The 24,391-nt window shown below is 37.5% G+C and overlaps 1 protein-coding gene across 2 annotated transcripts in view; it reads right to left on the reverse strand.

The window, feature by feature from the left end:
* Nucleotides 1-5,750: 5,750 nt before the first annotated feature.
* The window catches only part of YTHDC2 (YTH N6-methyladenosine RNA binding protein C2), a 75,379-nt gene continuing 56,738 nt past the window's right edge, over nucleotides 5,751-24,391 (reverse strand). The window contains exons 25-31 of one of the 2 annotated variants that reach the window (XR_009407143.1): nucleotides 21,138-21,430; nucleotides 15,640-15,817; nucleotides 9,863-10,066; nucleotides 8,917-9,099; nucleotides 7,631-7,718; nucleotides 7,378-7,531; nucleotides 5,751-6,487 (exon numbers count right to left, since the gene is read on the reverse strand). Coding sequence is in view for 1 of the 2 variants with exons in the window: in XM_059416116.1 (XP_059272099.1) it covers nucleotides 7,638-7,718; nucleotides 8,917-9,099; nucleotides 9,863-10,066; nucleotides 15,640-15,817; nucleotides 21,138-21,430 (939 nt within the window). In the remaining variant the exon portion in view is untranslated. Of the gene's footprint in view, nucleotides 7,532-7,630; nucleotides 7,719-8,916; nucleotides 9,100-9,862; nucleotides 10,067-15,639; nucleotides 15,818-21,137; nucleotides 21,431-24,391 lie in introns of both variants that reach the window. The other variant, XM_059416116.1, reaches the window with a different exon arrangement.

Below are 24,391 nucleotides of genomic sequence, written 5' to 3' on the forward strand. Positions count from 1 at the left end.
CATCTGCCTTTGGCTCAGGTCATGATCCCAGGATCTTGGGACAGAGCCCTACATTGGGCTCCCTGCTCAGTGGGAAGCCTGCTTCCTCCTCTCCCACTCCCCCTGCTTCTGTTCTCTCTCTATGCCTTTCTCCGTCAAATAAAATAAATAGAGTCTTTAAAAAAAAGATAGAAAGAAAGGAAGGAAGGAAGGAAGGAAAGAAGGGAGGGAGGGAGGGAAGGAAGAAAAAGGAAAAAAATCTCTACACCCAATGTGGGGCTCAAACCCATAACCCAGAGATTTGGAGATCAAGAGTTGCACACTCCACTGACTGAGCCAGCCAGTTGCCTTTTAGTTGGTATTTTTAGATATTTAATATGATTGTTGATTCTGTTAGAGGTGAGTATATCATCTTGCTACTTATTTTATTTTTGTTCTTTTTTGTTGTTGTTTCTATTTGTTATTTCAATTTGTTTTTTCTTTTTTCCTCTTTCCTGCCTTCTTTTGGATTTTTACAAGTCTAGTTGGGAACAGGTACTATTCCCTTTAATCCTTTCAAATTGTTCTTTTCCTGACCATTTCTGCACAAGCATCCTGCATCAGCACTCTGCTGAATATTCCAGGGATACTGTCTATGCATCTCTGGGGTTCTCTCTGTATGCAGTTCTCCCTTTGGTATTCTGTTCTATAAACTCTAGCTGTTTGGTTTCCCCACTCTCAACTGTGTTGCCTCAGCTCTGGACGCTGTCAAGTTCTGCTTCAACTCCCCTCCCCTCCCTGTGTCATGGCCTAGATATCTCACAAGGCAGTAAGTTTGGGCAGGTGTCTTTGTTTCTCATCTCTCAGGGATTACTGTCCTTCACTGCCTGATGACCAGTGTTTTGAAAACCAGTGTTCCATGTATTTATATATATGTCGTTTCAGGGAAGAAAGTAAATCTGGTCCATGTTACTTCATTTTAGTTAGAAGTCAACTTCTTGGGGCTCCTGGCTGACTCCCCCAAAAGAGTGTGTGACTCTTGATCTTGGTGTCTTGAGTTTGAGTCTCACATTGGATATAGAGACTAAGCAAATAAAAAAAAAAATTTTTTAAGTGAAAGTCTTCATTATCCAATATTTAAAAGTTGCTCTAAAACACCAATAATCAAGACTATGGTGTTGGTGAAGGGACAGATAGAGTTCAATAGAACATAAAGAGTCTAGAAACAGAGCCAAACAAACATGGGAAACTCATTTTTCACAAAGGTACAGAAACAGTTCAATAAAGGGCACTCTTTTCAACAATGGTGTTAGACCCACTGCATATCTACATGCATAAAAATGAACTTCAACTTAATTATCACAACTTGGACAAAAATTAACTCAAAATGAATCATGAATCTAGAAATATAAAATTACAGAACTTTTAGGAAGAAACAGAAGAAAACCTTCCTGACTGGAAATAAAGCAAAGAATTCTTAGACGTGACACCAAAATCACAATCCATAAGAGAAAAAAATTGGCAACTTGTCAATTTAAAAAATTTAAAACTACAAAAAAAAAAGTAAACCCACCAAAAAAATTTTTAAAAAATTACTGGGAAGAGAATGGAAAGACAAGCTACAGGCAGAGAAAAAATATTTGCAAATCACATAACTGACAAAAATCTTGGGACTCCGAATACAGAAGCTCTCCCTATCTAAGGTTTCAAGTATCCACAGTCACTCTTAATCCAGAAGGAGGTGGATGATCCTCCTTCTCAGGTATCATCGGGTCAGCAGTAGCGGAACGCTATGACACAATGCCTACATCATTCCCTTCCCTTCATCTCATCGTGTAAGCATCATCTCACGTGATCACAGGGTGAGTACAGTACAGTAAGGTATGTTGAGATAAACCACATTCACATGACCTTTAATACAGTATATTGTCATAACTGGTCTATTTTTTAAAAAAATATTTTATTTATTTGACAGACAGAGATAACAAGTAGGCAGAGAGGCAAACAGAGAGGAGGAAGCAGGTTCCCCGCTGAGCAGAGAGCATGATGCAGGGCTCGATCCCAGGACCCTGAGATCATAACCTGAGCTGAAGGCAGAGGCTTAACCCACTGAGCCCCATAACTGTTCTATTTTATTAGTTGCTGTTAATCTCTTACTATGCCTAATTTATAAATTAAACTTCATCATGGGTGTATATATAGAGGAAAGCAAAAAACACAGTATATAGGGTTCAGCACTATCCATGATTTCAGGCATCCACGGTGGGTATTAGAATGTAGCCCTGTACATAAAGGGGGGGTAATGTATATAATGAACTCTTAAAGCTCAACAGTAAGAAAACAATGGATTTAATTTTAAAATGGTCCGATCGCTTGGAGAAACACTTCACCAAAGAGGATAAATGTTGTATCCCCTTCCACCATGCGAGGACACAACGAGAAGCCAGCAGTCCGCAACTGAGAAGATGGCTACCCCCAGAACCTGACCATGGCAACACCCTGATCTTGGACTTCCAGACTCCAGAACTGTCAGAAACAAATTTCTGTGGTTTGTAAGCCTGTGTAAGTCTGTGGTATTTTGTTAGAGCAGCCTGAACAGACTGAGTGACATAACAAGCCCATGAACAGATGAGCAACATTAGGAGACATTAGAGAGCTACAACCTAAAACCATGATCAGATCCTACTGCACATCTGAAAGAATGATAAAAACAAAAGATATTGACAATAGAATGGCTAAAATAAAAACCACAGGAAACAACAGATGTTGGCGAGGATGTGGAGATAAAGGAACCCTCATGCACTGTTGGTGGGAATGCAAACTGGTGCAGCCACTCTGGAAAACAGCATGGAGGTTCCTCAAAAAATTAAAAATAGAGCTACCTTATGATCCAGTAATTGCAACTAATGGCTATTTAACCAAAAAATAAAACAGTAATTCAAAGGGATACATCAGCCCTATGTTTATTGCAGTATTGTTTAAACAGCCAAATTATGGAAGCAGCCCAACTATCCATCAATTGACGAGTGCGTAACGATGAAATGGGCATGTATATATGAGGTAACATTATTCTGACATAAAAAAGAATGAAATCTTGCCACTGGCAACAACATGGATAGAGCTAAAGACTACAAAATAAGCCAGCCAGAGAAAGACCTTATGATCTCATTCATATATGGAATTTAAGTAAGACACACAAGCAAAGGAAATAAGAGAGGGACAAACCAAGAGACAGACTCTTAAACTGCAGAGAACAAACTGATGGTTACCAGCAAGGAAATGGTGGGAGAAGGGGGAAACAGGTGATGGGGATTAAGGAATATACTCATCATGATGAAAAAAATTAATAAAAAGGAATGAAGAAAGGTTATGAACATATCCTTCTTAGATAGATACATTGGATTAACTCTAGCAGGTCTCTCGGTTTAAACTGATCAATTATAGTGTATTTATATTTATGAAGTTATTGTACCAAATACGACAAAATAACATGCAGAACACACATTCTGTAGTACTAATTAGTTATACTATTCTTCAGTGAAATTTAGCAACAATTTCATAAAAGTGATGTGAATTTTCAACTTAAAAGAGAAAAAAGAGGATACTGACCATAGTTAAGTGCTGTCAGCTGGAACTCTGAAGCATTGCTGATAGGAATGCAAACTGGTAGAGCCACTCTGGATAATAGTTCGGCAGTTTCTTATAAAACATACACTTACCATATGATTTGGCGATTCCAGTCCTGGTTATTTGCTCAACAAACGGAAACATATTTCTGCCCAAAAACCTGTGCACAAACAGTTAGCTGTTCCAAATACAATTGCACGTGTGTATAACCGACACGTAAATGGCTTCCAAAAAAATGTGGCACATTCGATACAATGGAATATTACTTGGCAGGAATAGAAAATGGACTTTGATATATACAGCCTGGATCAGTCTCAAAGGCCTTATGCTGAGTGACAGAAGCCAGCCCCACAAGGTTACATACTGTAGGATTTTACCTATCTGATGTTCTCAAAAGGAAAAAACGTGCATGTCAGAGAATAAATCTATGGTGGGACAGCATGAGCGGTGAGAGGAAGCTGTTACTACACAGGGGTAGGTGGCACAAGGACATTTTGAGGGTGATGGAACCAGCTCCTAATGGAGGTGGAAGTTCCTAAATCTGTGTTGGTGTCAAAATTCAGAGTTGCACATCTAAAAAAAGTTAGCTTTACTGTATGTTACTTCTAAAAGTTAAATAAGCCTTACAGAAAACTTGACAGCAGAGTTAACACTACATGGTGACAACCAGTTGGCCACACAGATATTCTGGGAAGAGCATTCCAGGCAGAGTCAACAGCTCACTCACGTCTCTGGGCTGGAACAGGCCTAGGATATTCAAGGAACAGTGGGGAGGCTGGTGTGGCTAGAGTGGAGTAAGTAGAGGAGAGGCGAGACAGCCAGAGATATAATGGGGAACTGGATCATGTCGTGTTGGTGCCATTGTAAGGACTTCGGCTCCTGGGAGAAGTGGGGGGCCACTACAAGGTTCTGAGCAGCCAAGTAATGCAAACTTTTAAAAAGGATCACCAGGAGGGGCACCTGGGTGGCTCAGTGGGTTAAGCCTCTGCCTTTGGCTCGGGTCATAGTCTCTGGGTCCTGGGATCGAGCCCTGCATCGGGCTCCCTGCCACGGACAGAGCCTGCTTCTCCCTCTCCCTCTGCTGTTCCCCTGCTTGTGCTTTCTGTCATATTTAAGTAAAATCTTTAAAAAATAATAATAAAATAATAAAAGGATCACCGGTTTCTATGTGGAAAACAGACTGGGAGCGACTTCGGTAACCTAGGTGAGGACTATGGCTTAGTCCAGAGTGGTTGTGACAGATGTGGGGAGAAACAGTTGGGGTTTAGGTCTATTTTGAAGGTAGACCCAAGAAGATTCTCTGCTGGAGGAGACTGAGAGAAGGAAAGACATCAGGGATGACTACAAGTTTTTTGGCCTTGAGCAACCACAAGTGATGGAAATGGGGGCCGCTGAACAGAGTAGTCTTTGGTGGAGCAGGCTGTAGGAAAGAACAGTTGTTCCATTTTCAATATGCATCGTTTGTGATTTTATGAGACAGCCGAGTGGAAATTTCACCCTTGGCTGGAAAGACCAAGGCACACATAGGGGCCCTGGGCAGACGTGAGTACACTGTGTGGTGGGCCTCTGCGTGGAGAGGAGCTGCGGAAGGTTCTGGAGCACAGTGAGCATGTGTGCTGTGGGAAGCTCACAGACCGGAAGGCGTCATCACCTGTCAATGACAAGTTCAAGGGCAGGATTTGTGCCCCGGTGTTGACTCAGAGGTGAAGCTCATTTGACTTGGTCCTCCAGACTTCCCCTGCTTCAGGAAATAAGGCTTTCTTTGGTGAAGAAGGAGTCTCTGAAGACAAAGTCTTAAATGAATTAGTCTTTTCTCGAAGTACACATTTGAGACTGTGCTTCCCTCGCTGGCAAGCTTTGCTGTAATTGGCAGAATACGGCTGGGGTGTGCAGTGGATAGAAGGGCACATTACCAAGATCCAGTGTCCTGACAGGGAACACATTTAAAAGATTTCCTATTGAACATATGTCTTGAGGGTTTTTTTCCTTCCCTTATGGCAATAAGGCAAATTTTTTCAATGAGGAGATACTGATATGAAATCATCACCTTCTCTATCAATTTAGTATTCTTCAAGGTGTTTGAAATTCCCTAATATCTCAAGGGATATTATTGGTCATTGTTACCTTAGCCCTATTACAGAGGGTCAGAAATAACAAGATCTAGATATTTTAACAGAATTTCATTTAATGAGTGTATTTAAAGTTCATCTCTTCCAAAAACAGCATTTTAATTACATTTAAATTGTGTTCATTTTAAATATCAACAAACCCATCATTTACATACAGAGCTAGATATTAGAAAACAGAAGGAAATTAAAATAAGTTTTATTTTTTTTAAAAGTCCTCACTTCCAAATTTAGAACACCGTAACTGCTAAATATATAACTCAGCAAAGTATATATACATTATCAGAAAAAACACAAGTTTCTGTAATAGGAAAAGAACTGTAATACACATAGAGCAGAACATAATTCACATAGGCTCAATTTACAGGTGTATCTCTCATAGTATAAAACAAACAAAAACCAGTAACTACAAAAAGGCAAAAATAGGCAAAAAAATCACAGCTGCCATTCTAAGCTACTATGCCAACATACAACGCTTTCCAAGAGAAAGGAGGATTTTCAAGATCTTATGGTCACCCTAACTTTTCACTTCTTTATTCTCAAATGCAGACGCAAAAAACTTAGAGGAGTTGTCTTCTTGTCTTTAAATTAGATTCAGGTCGGTTTTTCTTCATGCAGCAATAACCCAAATATATCATGAGACGTGCTATCAAAGCTGCTCTATTTACAGCTCAATAACCAAGACATTTCTTTCATTTCTCCCTGTACCTTTATTTCCCTTCAAAAAGCCTCCGGGGAAACTTTATAGACAGTGGTGGTAAAGTTATCAAATAATCCTGAGATGACAAAAAAAAAGAAAAAATAGGAGAGTTGGCACTACACAGGTTTATAAAAAATTACCCATTTATTAAACCATAAATGCAAAAAAAATAAGAAATCCAAAAATGTAAGTAGGATGGAAAGTACTAGAAAACAAATAAAAGGCATTCAGAATTGTGGTGCCGGGGACCTTAGTTTGAAAGACATACACCAACAAAGCTCTCACTAACTGTTAGGCACTTTTTTTTTTAACATGTTTAATTTGTTTCCATTTTTAACTTGTCTAAATCAAGCTTCTCTAGCCAAAACGAAGAGGACATAATTACAGCACTCATGCGAGAGAGGTGTGAAGGCTGTATGCAGCACACTGGGTTAAGAGGCAAGAGGATCAGGAATAAGACTAAGCACTAAATCTTATCTGAGCAAAGACAAGGAGTGAGGAACTCTCTCATTTCCTTCAGATGTTACTGCACTTCGTAATCAAAGAAAAAGAACATCTCTCCGTTTTTTCTTCATGTATCTCAGGTTTAAAATGGCAGAATGAATAGTCCTTAATCAGCACACACTATTTTCAAAAGGGGCATTTTTAGAATTGGGTTATTTGCTTATTTTTTAACAACAAAACTTAAAGAGTTGATGGTTCTAAAATGGTGCTCAGGTGTACTGACACATTCAGGCCTTTTTCTTAAAACAATTAACTTTGCATTACGAAAAAATCATAGGTCAATTAAGAGTCATAGGTCAGTGTTTTCAACAAATGAAATGTTTAACTTCAAAATTAAGTATGGTTCGAACAACTGCTGTTGTGCCAAACAATGAAACTACTACTATTTTATTCACTTATAAACATATAGTTAACAAACATGACATAATCATTCTTTACCATCACTATAAAAATGTAAATTACCCTTTTCTCTTTTTTATGAAGATGGTGGGTCTTAAGAGAAACTCTCAACCAGAAAAGCCCATCCACTCCTAACAAACATGTCCACCTCGGTTTTTAGAAGTCAGTGCATTCGGTGGCTTTAAATAGGTACAGCGTTCTCCTGTAGGTAAGAGCTCTAAACGAGTTAAAAAAAAAAAAAAAAAGATAAATAATTTGAAAGATATCCTTAGTGATTACAAATACTGCCAATACTCAAAGTCAAGGAGCAGATAACCTGAGTGTCAGTCGGCTGCGGTTTTGTCTCCCAGGGGAAGGCGTTCCCATAGCTGCAGCAACTGTTCGCCAACCTGAGGCTCTAGCTCCTAGATAAAGCAGATGTCAGAATAAACACCAAAGGAACTAGACTGAATTATTTAAATCACCAAAACCTATGCTGATAAAAATGTAGGACAAATCCATTCAATTTCATTTTTCTACCAGAACATGATAAAATCACATGGCATGTTTGCTCTGGGATTCTCTGTGTTCAGGTCTGTGAAGTTCACTTCCAGACTTCAAGATTAGAGTTAGCCTGCAAGTATGGCAACAATGTGTGACAAAATGGTAATTTCCACAGAGTTCTCCCGGAACTTCTATCTGGAAATACAGAATTTCGTTTTTAATGGGGATTTGCCAACGGCACTCAGCTTCAGCTTTCAAAGGTTTACTCTGAAATCTAGCATATTAGATGTTTGGGGGTTTTAAAGAAATCATCGAGAGTATATGATAGTCTTATCTTAGGAATTAGACTTATTTCAAAATCCTTATTATAGAATAAAAATTAAAATATTCTGATACAACTGAAAAGAATGTCATTTATAGTCCTCTTGTGATATGATATGCACTTAAAGAGAACCCAAACACTTTATGTATGGTGATTTAAACGGAGTCACACTAGTTTAAATAAATTATTAGCTGTGTGACCTTAGAACAATTTCTCCTGTTTCTCCTGATTAAAACTGGGCTAATAACTCAACATGCATTGAATTAAACTACTTCATGTATAGCAGCTAGCAATGTGGTCCATATTTATGGTAATTCCCATCTCCTTAACTAGTTCAAAATGCATGTCAGCAACTATCATGATAAAGCCCAAGTAAATGCAACAGAAATAAAACAAGCCACAAAAATATAAAAAGGCTGTTATCTATGTTATATAATTAGTTAAAGCACAAAGAAGTCAGATACTACTGTTACCCTTAGACTTCAGAATTACACTCGGTTTTGAGCAAATCTCCCATTAGTAAGGTAACAGGAGCCTCCGTGAAGTAACTTATGAAAGATTTTATATGTATGTAATGGCAGAGAGAAGCCCAGGTTACACAATGTTAAGAAAGCCACGAGCTCTGTCAAACACCTGTGCAAGCAGGTGTTCACTAGCTCTTCCACATGTCGGAACCACCTCCTGTGTGCGTGTGGAACGTACATTCTGTACTCTTATGTCTCCTCCTCAAACCACCGAGTAACAGCAAGCAAAACAAAAAGAAAAGCAGGAGACAAATATTAAATGCCACTGTATACCTGCCCATCTCTGCTGATCTGGACTTTCTTGTTGTCGTTCCAGGGATTGAGTAAGTGGTGAGCAAACTGAAAGGGAAGACTTTCCTTCCGGACCCACTCCACCTTAAATACTCCTCCCAGTCCAGCTGAGCCCCAGTCCTGGCTCTTCTCCCTTCCTATCTCAGAAGACATCCTAGAAAATCCCTGTGGGTAAAATGAGGGCAAGGGGAAAGGTGAGGATGATATTAAAATTGTCTGAATTCAATTTATCTGAGAAAGCTCTGAGGTTTTTTAAATTTTAAGGTAAAAATGTAATATAAAAATAATAGATACCTCACAAAAACCAAAAATTAGTTACTTACTGTTTTTCATAAAAAGAAGTATTCGCAAATTTTATAAGGAAGACTGATTCCAGCCTTCTAACATAATTTCAATATGAACAGATACTTTCTAAATAATGTATTAACAGCCCTAAACCCACACTTAGTCCATGATAAACAGATACAATCTAACCCAATAGTTTTTACTTCCAAAAATTATAATAATATCAAATAATAAATTCCTTAGTTTCTAAATTCAGATGGACATCGAGTCAAGAGGAGTTAAGAAACACACTCAGTTTCTGAATTACCAATTCTAACTTTCTTATCTCTTTAAAAAAAATTTTTACCAAAAAGTCAAGCTTCTCATTACTCTCAATCCACCTGAGAAATAATAAATCTGAACTTGTCCTCAGAAGGAGAAATGGCTCATCTAGAGAGGTTCTGGTAAGACGAGGAAAACAACGGGATCCCTAGAGTCAGTCCCTTGAAGAGCTAACACTACATCCCTCATGCTCAGTCATGCAAAATGCGTTCTTACATCCCGATACAATAAAAAGCCAGGGTGGTTTGGGGGTTTTGTTTTAATCTGTGTGGTCTAATGTGCAACCAGAACAACCCCGTTTTACTGGTTCAGGATGGCTCACCTGGAAATGTCCAGATCCTTGAACAGAAAATACCAAGTAAACCATGCTGCTTTCCCAAAAGGCTCGATTTAGCTTCCGCTCATTACTAGGGGTTGTAGACCAGATACCCTTCTGCTGAGAAATTTCAAGGTTTCTCAAATTGCTACTCTTCATTATGAAGTATCGAATAGGCATGTTTGGTCTTGGTGAAGGAGATTTTGAGCCCTATAAAAGAATGCATAAATTCTTGAAAGGTAATTTGACCTTCCGAAATCAATAGGCTCCATTAAATAACATCTTCATAAACATATAAATCAAAATATTTTACCAAATATTCAACAAATGCAAATAGCTCCATCATGCCTGAAAAGCTACATAAGACTTGATCAAAATGAGGTTAAAGAGCCAAAACCAAGCACTCATTTTCAAGAGCATTCAAAATCCCTTATCAAGAAAGGATCCTGGATTACAAACTTTGATTTATGCTCCAAATGTACTTTCAGAAAATATTTTAATAAACTTTCAAACACTGAAAACAAAACAAAAATTGCTTCAGCTTACCGCCTGGATACAGTTTCCAGGCAACAGTGCAGGAGAGGGAAACAAACAGAACCCGTCTCCCTGAACTGCAGAGACAGAGCTTGGAGTCGAGAGGCCCAGTAGTCAGAGTGTGCATAACAGAGGGCTGGACAGAAGAGAGCTGCACAGAAACAGAGTTCCTGAAGAACTGAAGACAGGTCCCCACAGAAACGGAGTTTCTGACTCCATACTGACCTGCACACGCTTACGAAAACTTGACCTAACGCCAGGGAAAGCAGTAGACTTAAACCATTCCTGGAGCTCACATGGGGCTGGGAGCAATCCCCGTTATCCCCAGCCATGATGGAAAGAACTGTTAATACAGATGGCATTAGCCCCCAGAAGGCTTACACCTTAGTACTGAAACTAAATTAGTACCAGAATAAAAACTGCTTGGGACCTACCATAACATCGCGTAAAAGTAAATCTCAACAAGATTAAACCGACAGCAACTAATTTAGCTCTGTAACAGAACAACGTCTGACAGTACTTAAAGGAACACAACAAAAATCTAGCAGCCAAACAAAACTATAAGGAATGTCAAGAAATGAGAAACTATGACCCATAACCTAGGGAAAAAATGAACAAATAGGGAAAGAGATCTGACAGATGATGGAATTAGGAGACAAGAATGTCAGACCAGCTATTACCAATACATGCACTGTGCTCAGGACGGTAAAGTGAACATGAACATGCCTTTTGAAATGAGAAATGGAAGGTATTTCTTTAAAGACCCAAAGGATGCTCTAGAGATGAAGGCAGTGAAAAATACAGTAGAAAGGATACATAGCCGATGAGACACCACAAATAAAAAGCTCAGTGAACTTACACACATAGCTAGAGAAACCATCGCAAATGAAACAAACAGATGAAAACAACTGAAAAAAATGAAGAAAGCTTCAGTGACCTGTGGAATAGTATCGACACTTGTGCATCCAAACTCCTATAAAGGAGAGGGAAGTGGTAAGACAAAATATATATATATGGAGAAGTAATGGTCCTAAATTTTACAAAATTGATGTAAACTATAAATACAAAGATTATAAGAACTACAAATAGTAACATACCAAAATCGAACTACTGAAAACCACTGACAAAAAGAAAATCTTAAAAGCAGCTAGAGGGGAAAAAAAAAATACATTACATACAAGAAAATAAAATTAAGAATCACAGTAAACTTCCCTCAGAAATTATAAAGAAGATGATAATGGAATGACATCTTTGCCTAAATTAAAGAAAACCATGTCAACCTAGAATTATATACACAGTAAAAATATCTTCCGAAAATAAAGGTGAAAAAGGTTTTCTAGACAAAAGCTTAACAACTCCATTTCTAGAATATCTGTACTAAAAGAAATGGTAAAATGTTTCCAGACAGAAGTGTATGATTCAAGACAGAAATTCAGATCAACACAAAAGAATAAAGAGCACAAGAAATGGTAAATATTGAATAAATATAAAAGACATTTTTCTGAGAAAAGACACTTTACTTTGAAGTAAAAATACTACACTGGCATTTTTAACATGAGACCAGTAACACAAAAGACTGGGGGGTGAAATACACTGTTGCAAGCTTCTCAAACTATACCTGAAGCACATAATACTAATTGGAAATATACCAAGGAGAGTTAAAAAGGGCTTTAGGTACGAATTCTACCAAACATTTAAGGAAAAAAATCTTATCAATTCTAGGCATCTCTTCTAAAAACCTTAAGTGGAAAGAAGACGTCCCAACTATTCTTATGAGGCCAGCATTACCCTAATACTAAAACTATACAAAAACAACACAAGCAAAGAGAACTACAGAATATTCCTCATGAACAAAGATCCCAAAATTAACAGAAGTTTTGATTAGGCAAAATCAAATCCAATAATATTTAAAACAATAATCATCGTGACCAAGTGAAGCATAAACATTAGAAAAACAGTCAATGAGATCCACTTTATTAATAGAAGAAAAAAAGAATTATGTTATCATTTCAGTAGATGTAAAAAAAAATCACTGAACATAATTCAACATTTATTCCTAATAAATCCTCTTAGCAAACTAAATCTAAAGGAAATGTCTCATAGTTATGTTATCATAAATGGTGACAGATTTAACTAGGAGCTAGCTTTCCCTCTAAGGTCAAGGCAAAGATGTCTGCTCTCAACACTTTCTATTAAACATTTTAATGGAGGTTCTAATCAGAGAGAACAGGCAAGAAAAGAAAGGAACAGAATCAACACTAGAGAGGGAAAAAGCAAAACTACCTTTATTAACAGATGAAATGATTATATATACAGAGAATCCTGAGAAATCTACATAAAAAACTAATAGGATTAACAAATGAAATAAGATTGTAGCATAGTGGGTAAATATAACAAAAAGTCAAATGTATTTCCATATGCTAGCAATGAACAACTGGAAATTAAAAATTTAAAGAACAGGGTGCCTGGGTGGCTCAGTGGGTTAAGCTTTTGCCTTCAACTCAGGTTATGATCTTAGGGTCCTGGGATACAGCCCCACATCAGGCTCTCTGCTCAGCGGGGAGCCTACTTCCCTACCCATTCTCTGCCTGCCTCTCTGCCTACTTGTGATCCCTCTCTGTCAAATAAATAAATAAAAATCTTTTTAAAAAAGATTTATTTATTTATTTGAGAGAGAGCAAGAATGAGAGAGAGAGAGAGCATGAGAAGGGGGAGGGTCAGAGGGAGAAACAGACTCCCTGCTGAGCAGGGAGCCCAATGTGGGATTCAATCCTGGGACTCCAGGATCATGACCTGAGCCAAAGGCAGTCACTTAACCAACTGAGCCACCCAGGCACCCCCAATAAATAAATAAATCTTTAAAAAAAAAAGAACAGCATCAAAAGTATAAAATACTTACAGATCAACTTAACAAAAAATGTGTAATACCTGAACTCTGAAATTTACAAAACATGTCTGAAAAATTTATTTTGATAAAAGAAATGCAGATGTATATTATGCTTACGCATTAGGAAACTAAAACCTGTTGTTGGTTTTCTTCAAACTGACCTATGGAATCAATGCAATTCCACTTAACACCAAAAAAAGCTTCTGTGGAAATTGACAAAAGCATTTTCTAAACTTCATATGAAAGAACACTAGCACACCCATAACACCAAAGCAATTTTTAAAAAGAAGAACAGAATTGGAGAAAAAAATTAACTGGTTTCAAGACTTAATATAAAACTACTATAATCAACTCACTGTAGCAGAGGCAAACAGAGAGGTGTAAAGATCAATGCAACAGAATCAAGTTCAATAAATAGACCACGTTACTTATGGTCAATCGGTTTTTGACAAAGGTGCCAAAATAAATCAAGGGAAAATTTAACCTTTTCAACAAATGGTGCTAGAACAATTATTAGGCAAAGCCCCATGGGGGGTTCTCGATCTCAAGACCATGAAATCATGACCTGAGCCAAAAACAAAAGTGGGACACTCAACTGACTAAGCCATCCCGGCGCCCCAGAGTTAAATAGACACTTCTTAGGACACAAAAAATATGAACGACAACAGAAAAATAGATAAAACCAAAACAGGAAAAAATAGCTCCAATGGACTTCATCAAAATTAAAAACACTTCTCTTCAAAAAACACTTGTTAAGAAAATGAATATGCAGGCCCAGACTGTAAGAGAAATTGCAAAGCATATAAAATTAAGATCTATATGTAGAATACATTTTTTTAAATCTTACTATTAAATAAAAAAGACAAATAGTAAACCACCAGAAAAAGTTGAACAAAAATTTGAACAGATACTTCACACCAAAGAAAATTCAGGAACGGTGAGTAAGCACACGAAAAGATACTCAATATCACTAGTCATTGGGGAAACGCAAATCAAAACTACAATGGGGTATCACTACGTACCCACCAAAACGGCTAATGTTAAAGAGATTAATAATGTCAAGTATTATATAATGTCGAGATTAATAATGTCAAGTATTGTCAAGAATATGGAGCATACGGGACCCTCACAGATGACTGAAGGGAATGGAAAAAAGTACAGCCATTTTGGAAATTAGCTGGATAGTTTCTTGTAAAGTTAAACATACACTTAACCATACAATCCCACACTTCTACTCCTGGGGTATTTACCCAAGAACAGAATCCATGTGTACACATAAAGACTTGTCCTCGAATATTCATAACAGCCAAAATGTGGCAACAATCCAAATGCCTGTCAACTGGGGAATGGATAAACATTCTATGATATTAGCCATATTATCCAGCAATAAAAAGCAATGAACTAAGAATACACTTTGATAATTTGGTTGAGTTTCAAAAGTGAAATAAGCCAGTCACGAAAAAACCACATACATATGATTCCATTTCGAGCAAACTGCAGAAAAGGCAAAACTCTAGAGACAGAGAGCAATTCAGTAGTCATCATGATCCATGGCTGGTGGGAATATCCTGTACGTGGCTGGGATATGTTTACATAATTATATACATTTGTCAAAATTCACTGAATTATATAAACTGGTAAATTTTATTATGTATATACCTAAATAAATATATTTTAAAATAAAATACCCTAAAACCTAAGAATGCAAATACACAAAAAACATTTCTTTTCCTCTTATTTAACAAGAGTGTTTCAGCAGACATTTGTCCCAGAACACAACATATAGCTAAATAACCCTAACTGAATACTTAGTACCATCAACACAGGAAATTAGAAGTAAACATACTCTAAATATTTGAAATCATTCATATTATAAATTTTTTTCAAAGATACATAGTTCTCAATTCCCTACCAACATTCCCTACCTTCCTAATTCCCACCCTATCTTGTACTTTTTAATATAATCACTGAATTGGAGAAATCAATTCGTAATTCAAAGAAACCATTGTTTGCAACTCTGAAATTACAAACCTAAACTAATTTGAGATCATCTTGTTACTTAATCAAAACTGGTTCTAACGATACAGAAAGGACATGGCGGGCGGCTGAGTTACATGCCATTGGTAAACGGTCTGTTAGTTTTAAAACATCCCAAGATGGTGCTAACTAGAAATCTCTGCCAAGCAGGAAAAACTAAAAATTTTAAGCAAGGTGTCTCAAGTCTGCCAGATTCCATTTATATCTAGAACAAAGACCAGGATTAGTAACCAAAGATAGAACTCTATTGTCATTTTGCTTCAATATGTAATGTGAAATGTGCTAGCCATCTGGTCCTTGCTATATCAACTTGTAGATACTGTACCTTTCCTGAGGATGGAGGAGAAGGGCTGGCACAAGGACTTGGGTAGCTACTGCTGTCCGTAGATTTCACAGAAGACTGATCCGATCGGTCATCAGTGCTTCGTTTAGGATGTAAAATCCCTCTATCTTTGTACTTCTGAGGGGGGTGCAGTGCTGGAGATGGAGATTTTGTCAATACTCTTGAGTGGGAAGGAGGAAACAAAGATCAGTGACCCACAAGTTCATAATACAAAGCAGATCCCATTTCAAACCAGAGTCGCAGTGGCATTATGATACATGGAGTAATACTAAGGGAATTTCATTTATCTCACATTTAGAGTGAAAAAACATCTGAGATATTAGGGTGCATTTACACAAACAATAGGTAAAAATGTATTTTTAAAAATCTATAAAAGTTCTTAACTTAATGTTAACAGATACTCAAAATATTATTTCCCTTACAAAATTCCTAACCTCGGGGAGCCTGGGTGGCTTAGTCAGTTGGGCGTCTGCCTTCAGCTTGGGTCATGATCTCAAGGTCCTGGGGTAGAGCCCCCTGTCGGGCTCCTCACTCAGCAGGAGTTTTGCTTCTCCCTCTCCCTCTGCTGCCCCCCTTGCTTCTGCTCTTTCTCTCTCTCTCAAGTAAATAAATAAAATCCTAAAAAAAAAATTTCTAACCTCTTGTATGATGCTATTGGAGAGGTCTTTAACATTATATAGTTATTTAAATACATCTATGCTATTGGCCCTTACTAAAATATCACTCACTCTACTTCCCTTCCACTTTCACAAAATATCTTAGAGCCAAGTAAAATATATTTTAAAAGCATACCAAAAAATATGATAAAGTATTAAAATACTGCTGGACTACAGTCAGGAGAGACTTCTAAGACAGTACTAAATTTACAACTAAGGTATTTAATCCTGGGCAAGTCTCTTAACTTATTTGAGCTTTCATTTACTTACGTGTTAAATAAAAGGATTATACTAAACTATAAAAATTCTTCTATTCTAAAATTCTATGAATAAGTGCAGCAAAGCTGGCAGTCAGAAACTTTGCAATTTTTCTAAAAGTATAGGTCTTAGTGGAACAACCAGACCTTAAAAAAAAAAAAAAAAAAAGACACTGAGTACTTCCTAAAGTCATGTGATACAAAGTTCACAGCACCACCTATAAAATACACTTGCCAAAATATTGGCTCAAATCAAATCCTGAGAGCTAACTACCAATGGACGAAATACACATGGTATGCCAACAAAGGCGGCCAAGAAGAAACAGACAAATCCAGAATGTGGTATACCTCACGGTACTACCAACCCACTTTCTTCAAAAAAGTCAATAGAGGGGGCACCTGGGTGGCCCAGTCAGCTCAGGTTATGATCCTGAGGTGTCCTGGGATAGAGCCCAGCAGCAGGCTCCTGGCTCAGCAGGGAGTCTGCTTCTCCCTGTCCCTGTGTCTCTCCCACCCCCACCCCGACTCATACTCGCTCTCTTGCTCTCTAATAAATAAAATCTTTTAAAAACAAAAGTTATTTAAAGAACTCTCTCTCTCTCTCTCTCTTGCTCTATCTCCAATAAATAAAATCTTTGAAAAACAAAAGTTAACAAAGGAACTACTCTCATTCTCTCTCTCTCCAATAAATAAAATCTTAAAAAAAAAAAAAAAAGTTAACAGAAGAACTACTCTAGATCATAGAAGCCTCAAGAAACATGACGCCCTGATGAGTCTTCCCTGGATGCTAATTCAAATAAATGTATATAGTATGACAACTGGGGAAATGATCATTTTGCTGGGATTGATCATTGGATTTTAATTATGTAGAAAAATTTCCTCATTTTTTTTTTTTTTAAAGCAGGCTCCACGCCCAGTATGGAGCTCAATGCCGGGCTTGAACTCACAACCCTAAGATCAAGACCTGAATCAAAATCAAGAATTGGATGCTTAACCAGCTGAGCCACCCACTTAATAATTCCTCTATTTTTAAGAGATGCATGTTTGAATATGGAAGGGTAAAATGGCACGATGTGTGGAATTTATCTGGAAATATGTAAACCAAATAAGAAAGCCAAGAATGAAAAAAGAAAATCTGGTTAGATACAGCAAGTGGTAAAAATCTTGGTAATTGCTGAATGTGGGACATGGAGTTCATTATGGTGTTATCATTTAGTTTGCTGTGTTTAACAATATTGATAATAAACAAGTTTAAAACAAAAAAGGATGTGTTTAATAATTCATAAACTACCATAGACTCCTACAATTATAATTACTCTTCCTTCAAGAGTAACTATCTCAGATCCAGGATTATTTCTTTCACAAATAAAATAAAAGCAGTAAAGCCTAAACATATTAACAAAAGACTATATAATGAATGCACATCTGAATCATTAACAACCTACTAAGAAGTGTAAAAGATCTTTCAAGGGTTTTTTTCTCTTGTGAATTGATGTTCAATGCATTATGTAAATTTGACCCCCCTAAAATCACATCGTTCTTAGCCTGGCACCTCAGTGACCTGAAAATTAGGCAACAGAACTTAATGAGGGTAAAACCTCATTAAAATAAAAATGTATTTTCCGGTCTATCTTTTGGTTTTCAAACTGATATTTTAATCTGAGCTCCATTCTAGCTTCTCTCTCTTATGCTTGGCTTCCCTGGAAAATTTCATAAAGATGGAAACAAAGCCCTCCGCAAGCCCCCCCACCTTTTCACTTAAGAAGTTCAGACACTGAATTCATTTTATCTCATTTCTCTTCTAGAAAAGATGCACCTGTCCTCTGCCATCCAATTATCAAAATGACAAGCAAAAAATAGACTGGTATGATTTAGGATGAAAGAAGGGCAATTTCTAATACTTTAATAGTTTCTTAAACTATTTGAAAATAGTTTCAATAAAATGTTTTTATTAAAAGAATAATAAATATAGTAAAAAAGAAAAAAGTACTTATGTTAAAAAAAAAGTAAATGTATTTTACCACTGCAGAGGAAAACTCTTAACTATACTTTCTCTCCAAGAAGTAGTCTCACAAAGACTGTTAATTTCTCCCTTTAAAAATAAATCTTCCTGGGACGCCTGGGTGGCTCAGTTGGTTAAGCAGCTGCCTTCGGCTCAGGTCATGATCCCAGCGTCCTGGGATCGAGTCCCACATCGGGCTCCTTGCACAGCGGGGAGCCTGCTTCTCCCTCTGCCTCTGCCTGCCATTCTGTCTGCCTGTGCTCACTCTCTCCCCCTCTCTCTCTCTCTGATAAATTAAAAAAAAAGAAAAAAATCTTGAAAAAAAAAATAAATAAAAATAAATCTTCCTAAGTGTCCTCATCCTATTCCCCACCAAATCCACCAACTCCAGGCCTTATCTACTAATACTACCAAAATTCTGAAGGTAGATGAAATTCCAAATCTCACCATTCAACAGGTAAGAAAATGAAGACTTCCAGGCTACAACTTGTAAAGAAATAGAAATGCTTGATTCCAGTGTCACCGGTGAAAAACTAAATTTATAAGACAACGAATATCTGAATTATAACTAATATTACATTTTATCATTTTTTCTTTATTTTATTAAATTTCTATCTTTTATTAAATAAGCATCTATTACACATTTTCCAAAAATGTGTATGTGTGTATGCGAATAGATGCACACATACATATACACTAGCATTTACACACACAAAACACACAGTCTCTACAAACCTAACAGGTTTTTATAGATGGGCCTAGGAATAACATTACCACATAACAGTATCTATGGAAATCTACTCCAATATTCTAAACCATTGTTCAAGGAAGCTTTCAGAAAAATCTTTTCAGGGGCACCTGGATGGCTCAGTGGGTTAAAGCCTCTGCCTTTGGCTCAGGTCATTATCCCAGGGTCCTGGGATCGAGCCCCGCATCGGGCTCTCTGCTCAGCAGGGAGCCTGCTTCCCTCCCTCTCTCTCTCTGCCTATTTGTGATCTCTGTCTGTCAGATAAATAAATAAAATTTTTAAAAAAATAAAATATAAAAAAATGTTTAAAAAAAGAAAAATCTTTTCAAAAAGTAGCTAGTGTCTAGAAGAAAATGTGCCTTTTACTCTTCTACTGCCCAGCAGAGTCTACATCAGAAACATTCAGGAACACACATGAGAAGATTTTCTTGACAAATGACTGAATTATTCCTCAAGTGTAATATCTGAAGAACTTGGAAACCAGTATGGAATACTCCCCTTAACTGAAGTCTGACCTGATGAAACCGTATGTTTCATTCAAATATGCAAATCTGACCAAAAGAAGACACTAACAGCCCCATCTGATCCTTAAAAAACAGTAAACATTACATAACTTTCATGTTTTCACTGTCTGTATTTTCAGCTTTTTTTAACAATGAAATAGTCTTAACACACAGACTTTCTACCAATATTGCCAAAATTAGCATCACAGACAAGAATATTGTTTTTGTTATCAATTCTAGCAGGGTAAGACATGTTTTAATGGATATAAAGAAACAAATTTGGTTCTAACTAATGTTGTTACACTACAAATATTTTTGAATCATGGCCAATGATTCATTACAACCACTATAATTGAAGCACATTTTTGGATAAATAATTCAACAGAAAAGCTCTCTTATTACTAATCATCATCATATAGTAAATAAAAATATCACATCTAATTGCTTAATGCTGGGAAGAAAAAGAAGAATTTGGCTAAAGTGTAACAGATTCTGCCATTACAGTAAATTTGCTTATTATACGCCTCCCCTGGATAAAAGATAAACTCTCTGAAGAAAGAGATCTTTGTTTGGTACACTGCTATATCTCTTACACCAAGAACAATGCACATGTAACGCATCACTGAATCAATGAATGAATAATTGATCTCCTATAGGAATACAATACAATCAGCAATACTGATACTTAAGGTAAGACTTGTGGGAATGTTGTTCTTTCAAATGGCCACAGCCCATGCTTCTTGCTGTAGGATGTCTGGGAAAGATATTACTTGACATGTAGCAACAAAAATATGTAATTTTAAAATAATGGTAGCTTTTTAACAGATGCTAAACTTGTCAATTCTTGAAATTAAACATTTGAGATTTTCCTGATAAAAAAATTTTCCTTACTAAATAACTCATAAATACCAAGAGTTTAAAATCCCTCATTTTATCTTAAGACTGCTGAAAAACATGTTTTAAAAGTAAAAAACTTGGGGCATCTGGGTGGCACAGTCGGTTAAGTGCCCAACTCTTGGTTTCGGTTCAGGTCGTGATCTCAGGGCCGTGAGATCGAGTTCAGCTCAGCTGAAGACATGCTTAAGACATGCTCTTGCTCTCCCTGTGTCCCTCCCCACCTAAAATAAATACATAAATCTTTAAAAAAATTTTTTAAAAAGGTAAAAAAAAACTCTTCCCATTTTGTTGTAACCTTTCTATGTTTTTTTCCATGATAAGTAATTTTTAAATGTTACAAAAGCTCATGATTCTTTGATAATTCATTTTTCTAGGGGGAAAAATGTCTCCAGTTTTGATAAAATGTTACCAATTTACCTTTCTGCAGCAGCAGACTCATCTGAAAATTCAGTATCTGCCGAAGTTTTCCTGCTGTTATTTGACCTCCAAGATGATGCCAGAGGAAGTTCTTCTGAAGACATAGGCCTTGGCCTCTGGCCTATTCCTGACGGCTGCTGTAAGCCTGCAGACTGTTCTTCCGTGCTGAGAACAGCGATGATGGCTCTTATGGTGGCCTCATCAACCTGAGACCAGGGTTTGGATGGCGCTCTCATTCGGCGTAAAAACAAGCTGTGCCACTTCTGCCGGAGCTGCAGCAGCAAACTGGCTGCCTGGAATAGAACGGGCTCCTCAGTTCAAGGCGAGTCAAGCAAGATGGCAAACCACTTGCAAGACACCCATTTACTAGTGAAGCTCTGTGACTGTTTCCAAAGGACACTGTGCAACTTGGCAGGAAGTAATGTACTTCACTCTTTTTGTTGCATGAATGAGATAACATTTCTTCTTGACCACATATGAGGACTAGAGACACAAAGTCAAATGACACAGTCCAGTGGATCAGACGGCCAATAATGTGTGGTTAGAGTGTGATTAAAACTTGAACAGTAACAGCAGAGTAAATAAAGAAAAATACATTTTGTTTCCTTCATATTTTATTTTGGTGCTTAGAGAACATCCACAGGATGATCCAGAGAGCAGCTAGTCTCACAGATCCAGAGAAAGGCCAAAGCTAGAAATATAGACTGACCTGGGAGTCATCCATGCATCAATGGTTACTAAACCTACACACCGAGGTAAGGTCCCTAGAGATTGTACACAGACATGAAAAGAGCACAGTAAAGCCCAGAGTACTGGAGAATATCTAACATTTAAGGCACAAACACATAAGGGCACAGTCAATGAAAGAACCTAAGAAGGAATGACTTTTTAAGAAAGAAGAACCAGGAAAGACTAATGTCATAGTAACTTGTGACAAAGAAGCTGGGACAGGTGAGGAGGAAAATAGGAGAAGGGCAGTATTACACAAGGAAGGGGATGAACAACAGTGCCAAACATAAGAGAAAGGGTGAACTCAAGGACAGGAGGCTGCCCTTGACAATGTGGGGGACATGCTGACCTTTACAAAGGCCGTTTCAGGGAACGGAAGGGCTGGTGCAAATAGAAGTGGGATTCCAGGGGTGGGACTGAAATGATGAGTGAACAGAGAGTAAAAAAGTAAACCTAGCTGGCTGTCAACCTTTGATAGCTTTACTGACCACCCTCCCCCTTCAATAACAACAAAAATGGAAATAGTAGGATCTCTTAAAAATACAGACAGAGCAGGAACCTGGGTGGCTCAGTCACTGGGCAGCTGCCTTTGGCTCGGGTCATGATCCCAGGGTTCTGAGATCGAGTCAGGCTCCCTGCTCAGTGGGAAGCCTGCTTCTCCTCTCTTGCTGCCCCTACTTGTGTTCCCTCTATGTGTCTCTCTCTGTCAAACACATAAATAAAATCTTTAAAAAAAGATAAAAAGAGAGAGAGACAGAGCTTTTACCAATAGCTATCTTTTGTAATTATGTGTCCCAGCTAAGGCATAGAGACTGAGTGAATTAACTCAGAGAGGATTAACTCTCTGAATTGGTTAAATACTATCAGTCGACCCCTTTACAAGTGGTTCAGTGACCTAAGAGTCACATCACTACAACTTGTTCTTTGTAGTAGTTTTTAAAATTGTCAATTTTTAGCTATTTGACAGATTAAAAGCAAAATAATCATGCCACAGGGTGCCTGGGTGGCTCAGTGGTTTAAGCTGCTGCCTTCAGCTCAGTCATGATCTCGGGGTCCTGGGATCGAGTCCCACATCGGGCTCTCTGCTCAGCAGGGAGCCTGCTCCCTCCTCTCTCTCTCTGCCTACTTGTGATCTCTCTCTCTCTCTATCAAATAAATATATAAAATCTTAAGAAAAAAAAAAAATTCATGCCATATTTAGTCCCAGAGTTCAAGTCTATAACCTGTGAAAATTCACTGTAGTCAATTTTAATATGGCAAATCAACCTTAAGCTCTATTTTAGCCAAGTGAAACATAATCTGAAATTATGTCAGAACACTTTCCTTGTCTCCAAACTGTTTGGTGTGACAGAATACTGATACACAGCTTGGCAGATTTCACTACTTAACGCACATTCTTCTCCCTTCCTTCCCCCAATATACTGGAAAATGTGCATTTGTCTGAGGAATTATTTTGTTTGCTACCAGTTAATGAATCTCAACATTTTGAGTAAATGTACCTCAGTCTGCTTTTTTATGAGCTTTATAACTACATTTAAAACCCTTAATTCCTGGGGTACCTGGGTGGTTCAGTCAGTTCAGCATCTGACTCTTGATTTCAGCTCCAACTGTGATCTCAGGAGCATGAGGGCAAGCCTGCATCAAGCTCTACACTAGGCAGGGGTGGGGAGGGCGGTTGTCTGCCTGAGATTCTCTCCTTCCCCCTTCTCCTACTTACATGCATTATAAGTCTCTCTCAAATAACTCTTTAAAAAAAAAAAAAAAAAAACCTTAAATCCTATTTCTGCATGTTTGCAAGTCTGACTGCTATCATGAGATAAAACTTTATTACTCTAGGTATTCACTGGCTAAATAAAGCATATTCTGTTCCCAAACTCTTTTCTCCAGCTCTTGAAGGGCCCTGGCATCCTTCGAATACATAGCCTTGATCCATGGATTAAATTAGTATGCAAGTGAATGTGCTGATATTTTATGAATCAGAGCCATATAACTGGGAATACAGCATGTATCTGGGTATTCTTATAGTTATCTTTTTAACATCTTTTTTTCATTAATTACATATCCACATCAATTTTGTAACTCAAAACAAATTGATTTTCTATAATTAAATGTGTTGAGCATCTGTATAAACATTTAAGGTTAGAAAGTAACGTACTTCCTCTGTTATTCCCATTCCAAAAGGAGAAAAGCTGTATAGAAAGATAAAGGAGGAGAATAACAATACGGATTTGAATACCTTGAAAAAAAATAAATACATAAAGGTGGAGATGGAATGAAGGGAAGGCTTCGTCAAGAACATTTTTAATTTGAAGAAAAGACATTCATCTTTCCCAATTCAGAAATATACAAAAAGAGAAAACAGAATGAACTCGTATCTTTCTCTCAGAAACAGAGTTACACGAAACAAAGGGAGTTCCTGTGTACCACCCACAGAAACACTCAAATATCAGTGTGCTTAAATACGAGCCACACCGAGGCTTTTCAAATCCTCTACTTGAATACACCCCAGAATGTCAGAGAATGCA

This window comes from Mustela nigripes, chromosome 12, assembly GCF_022355385.1.
Source record: "Mustela nigripes isolate SB6536 chromosome 12, MUSNIG.SB6536, whole genome shotgun sequence".
In the NCBI taxonomy this organism is placed as follows: domain Eukaryota; kingdom Metazoa; phylum Chordata; class Mammalia; order Carnivora; family Mustelidae; genus Mustela; species Mustela nigripes.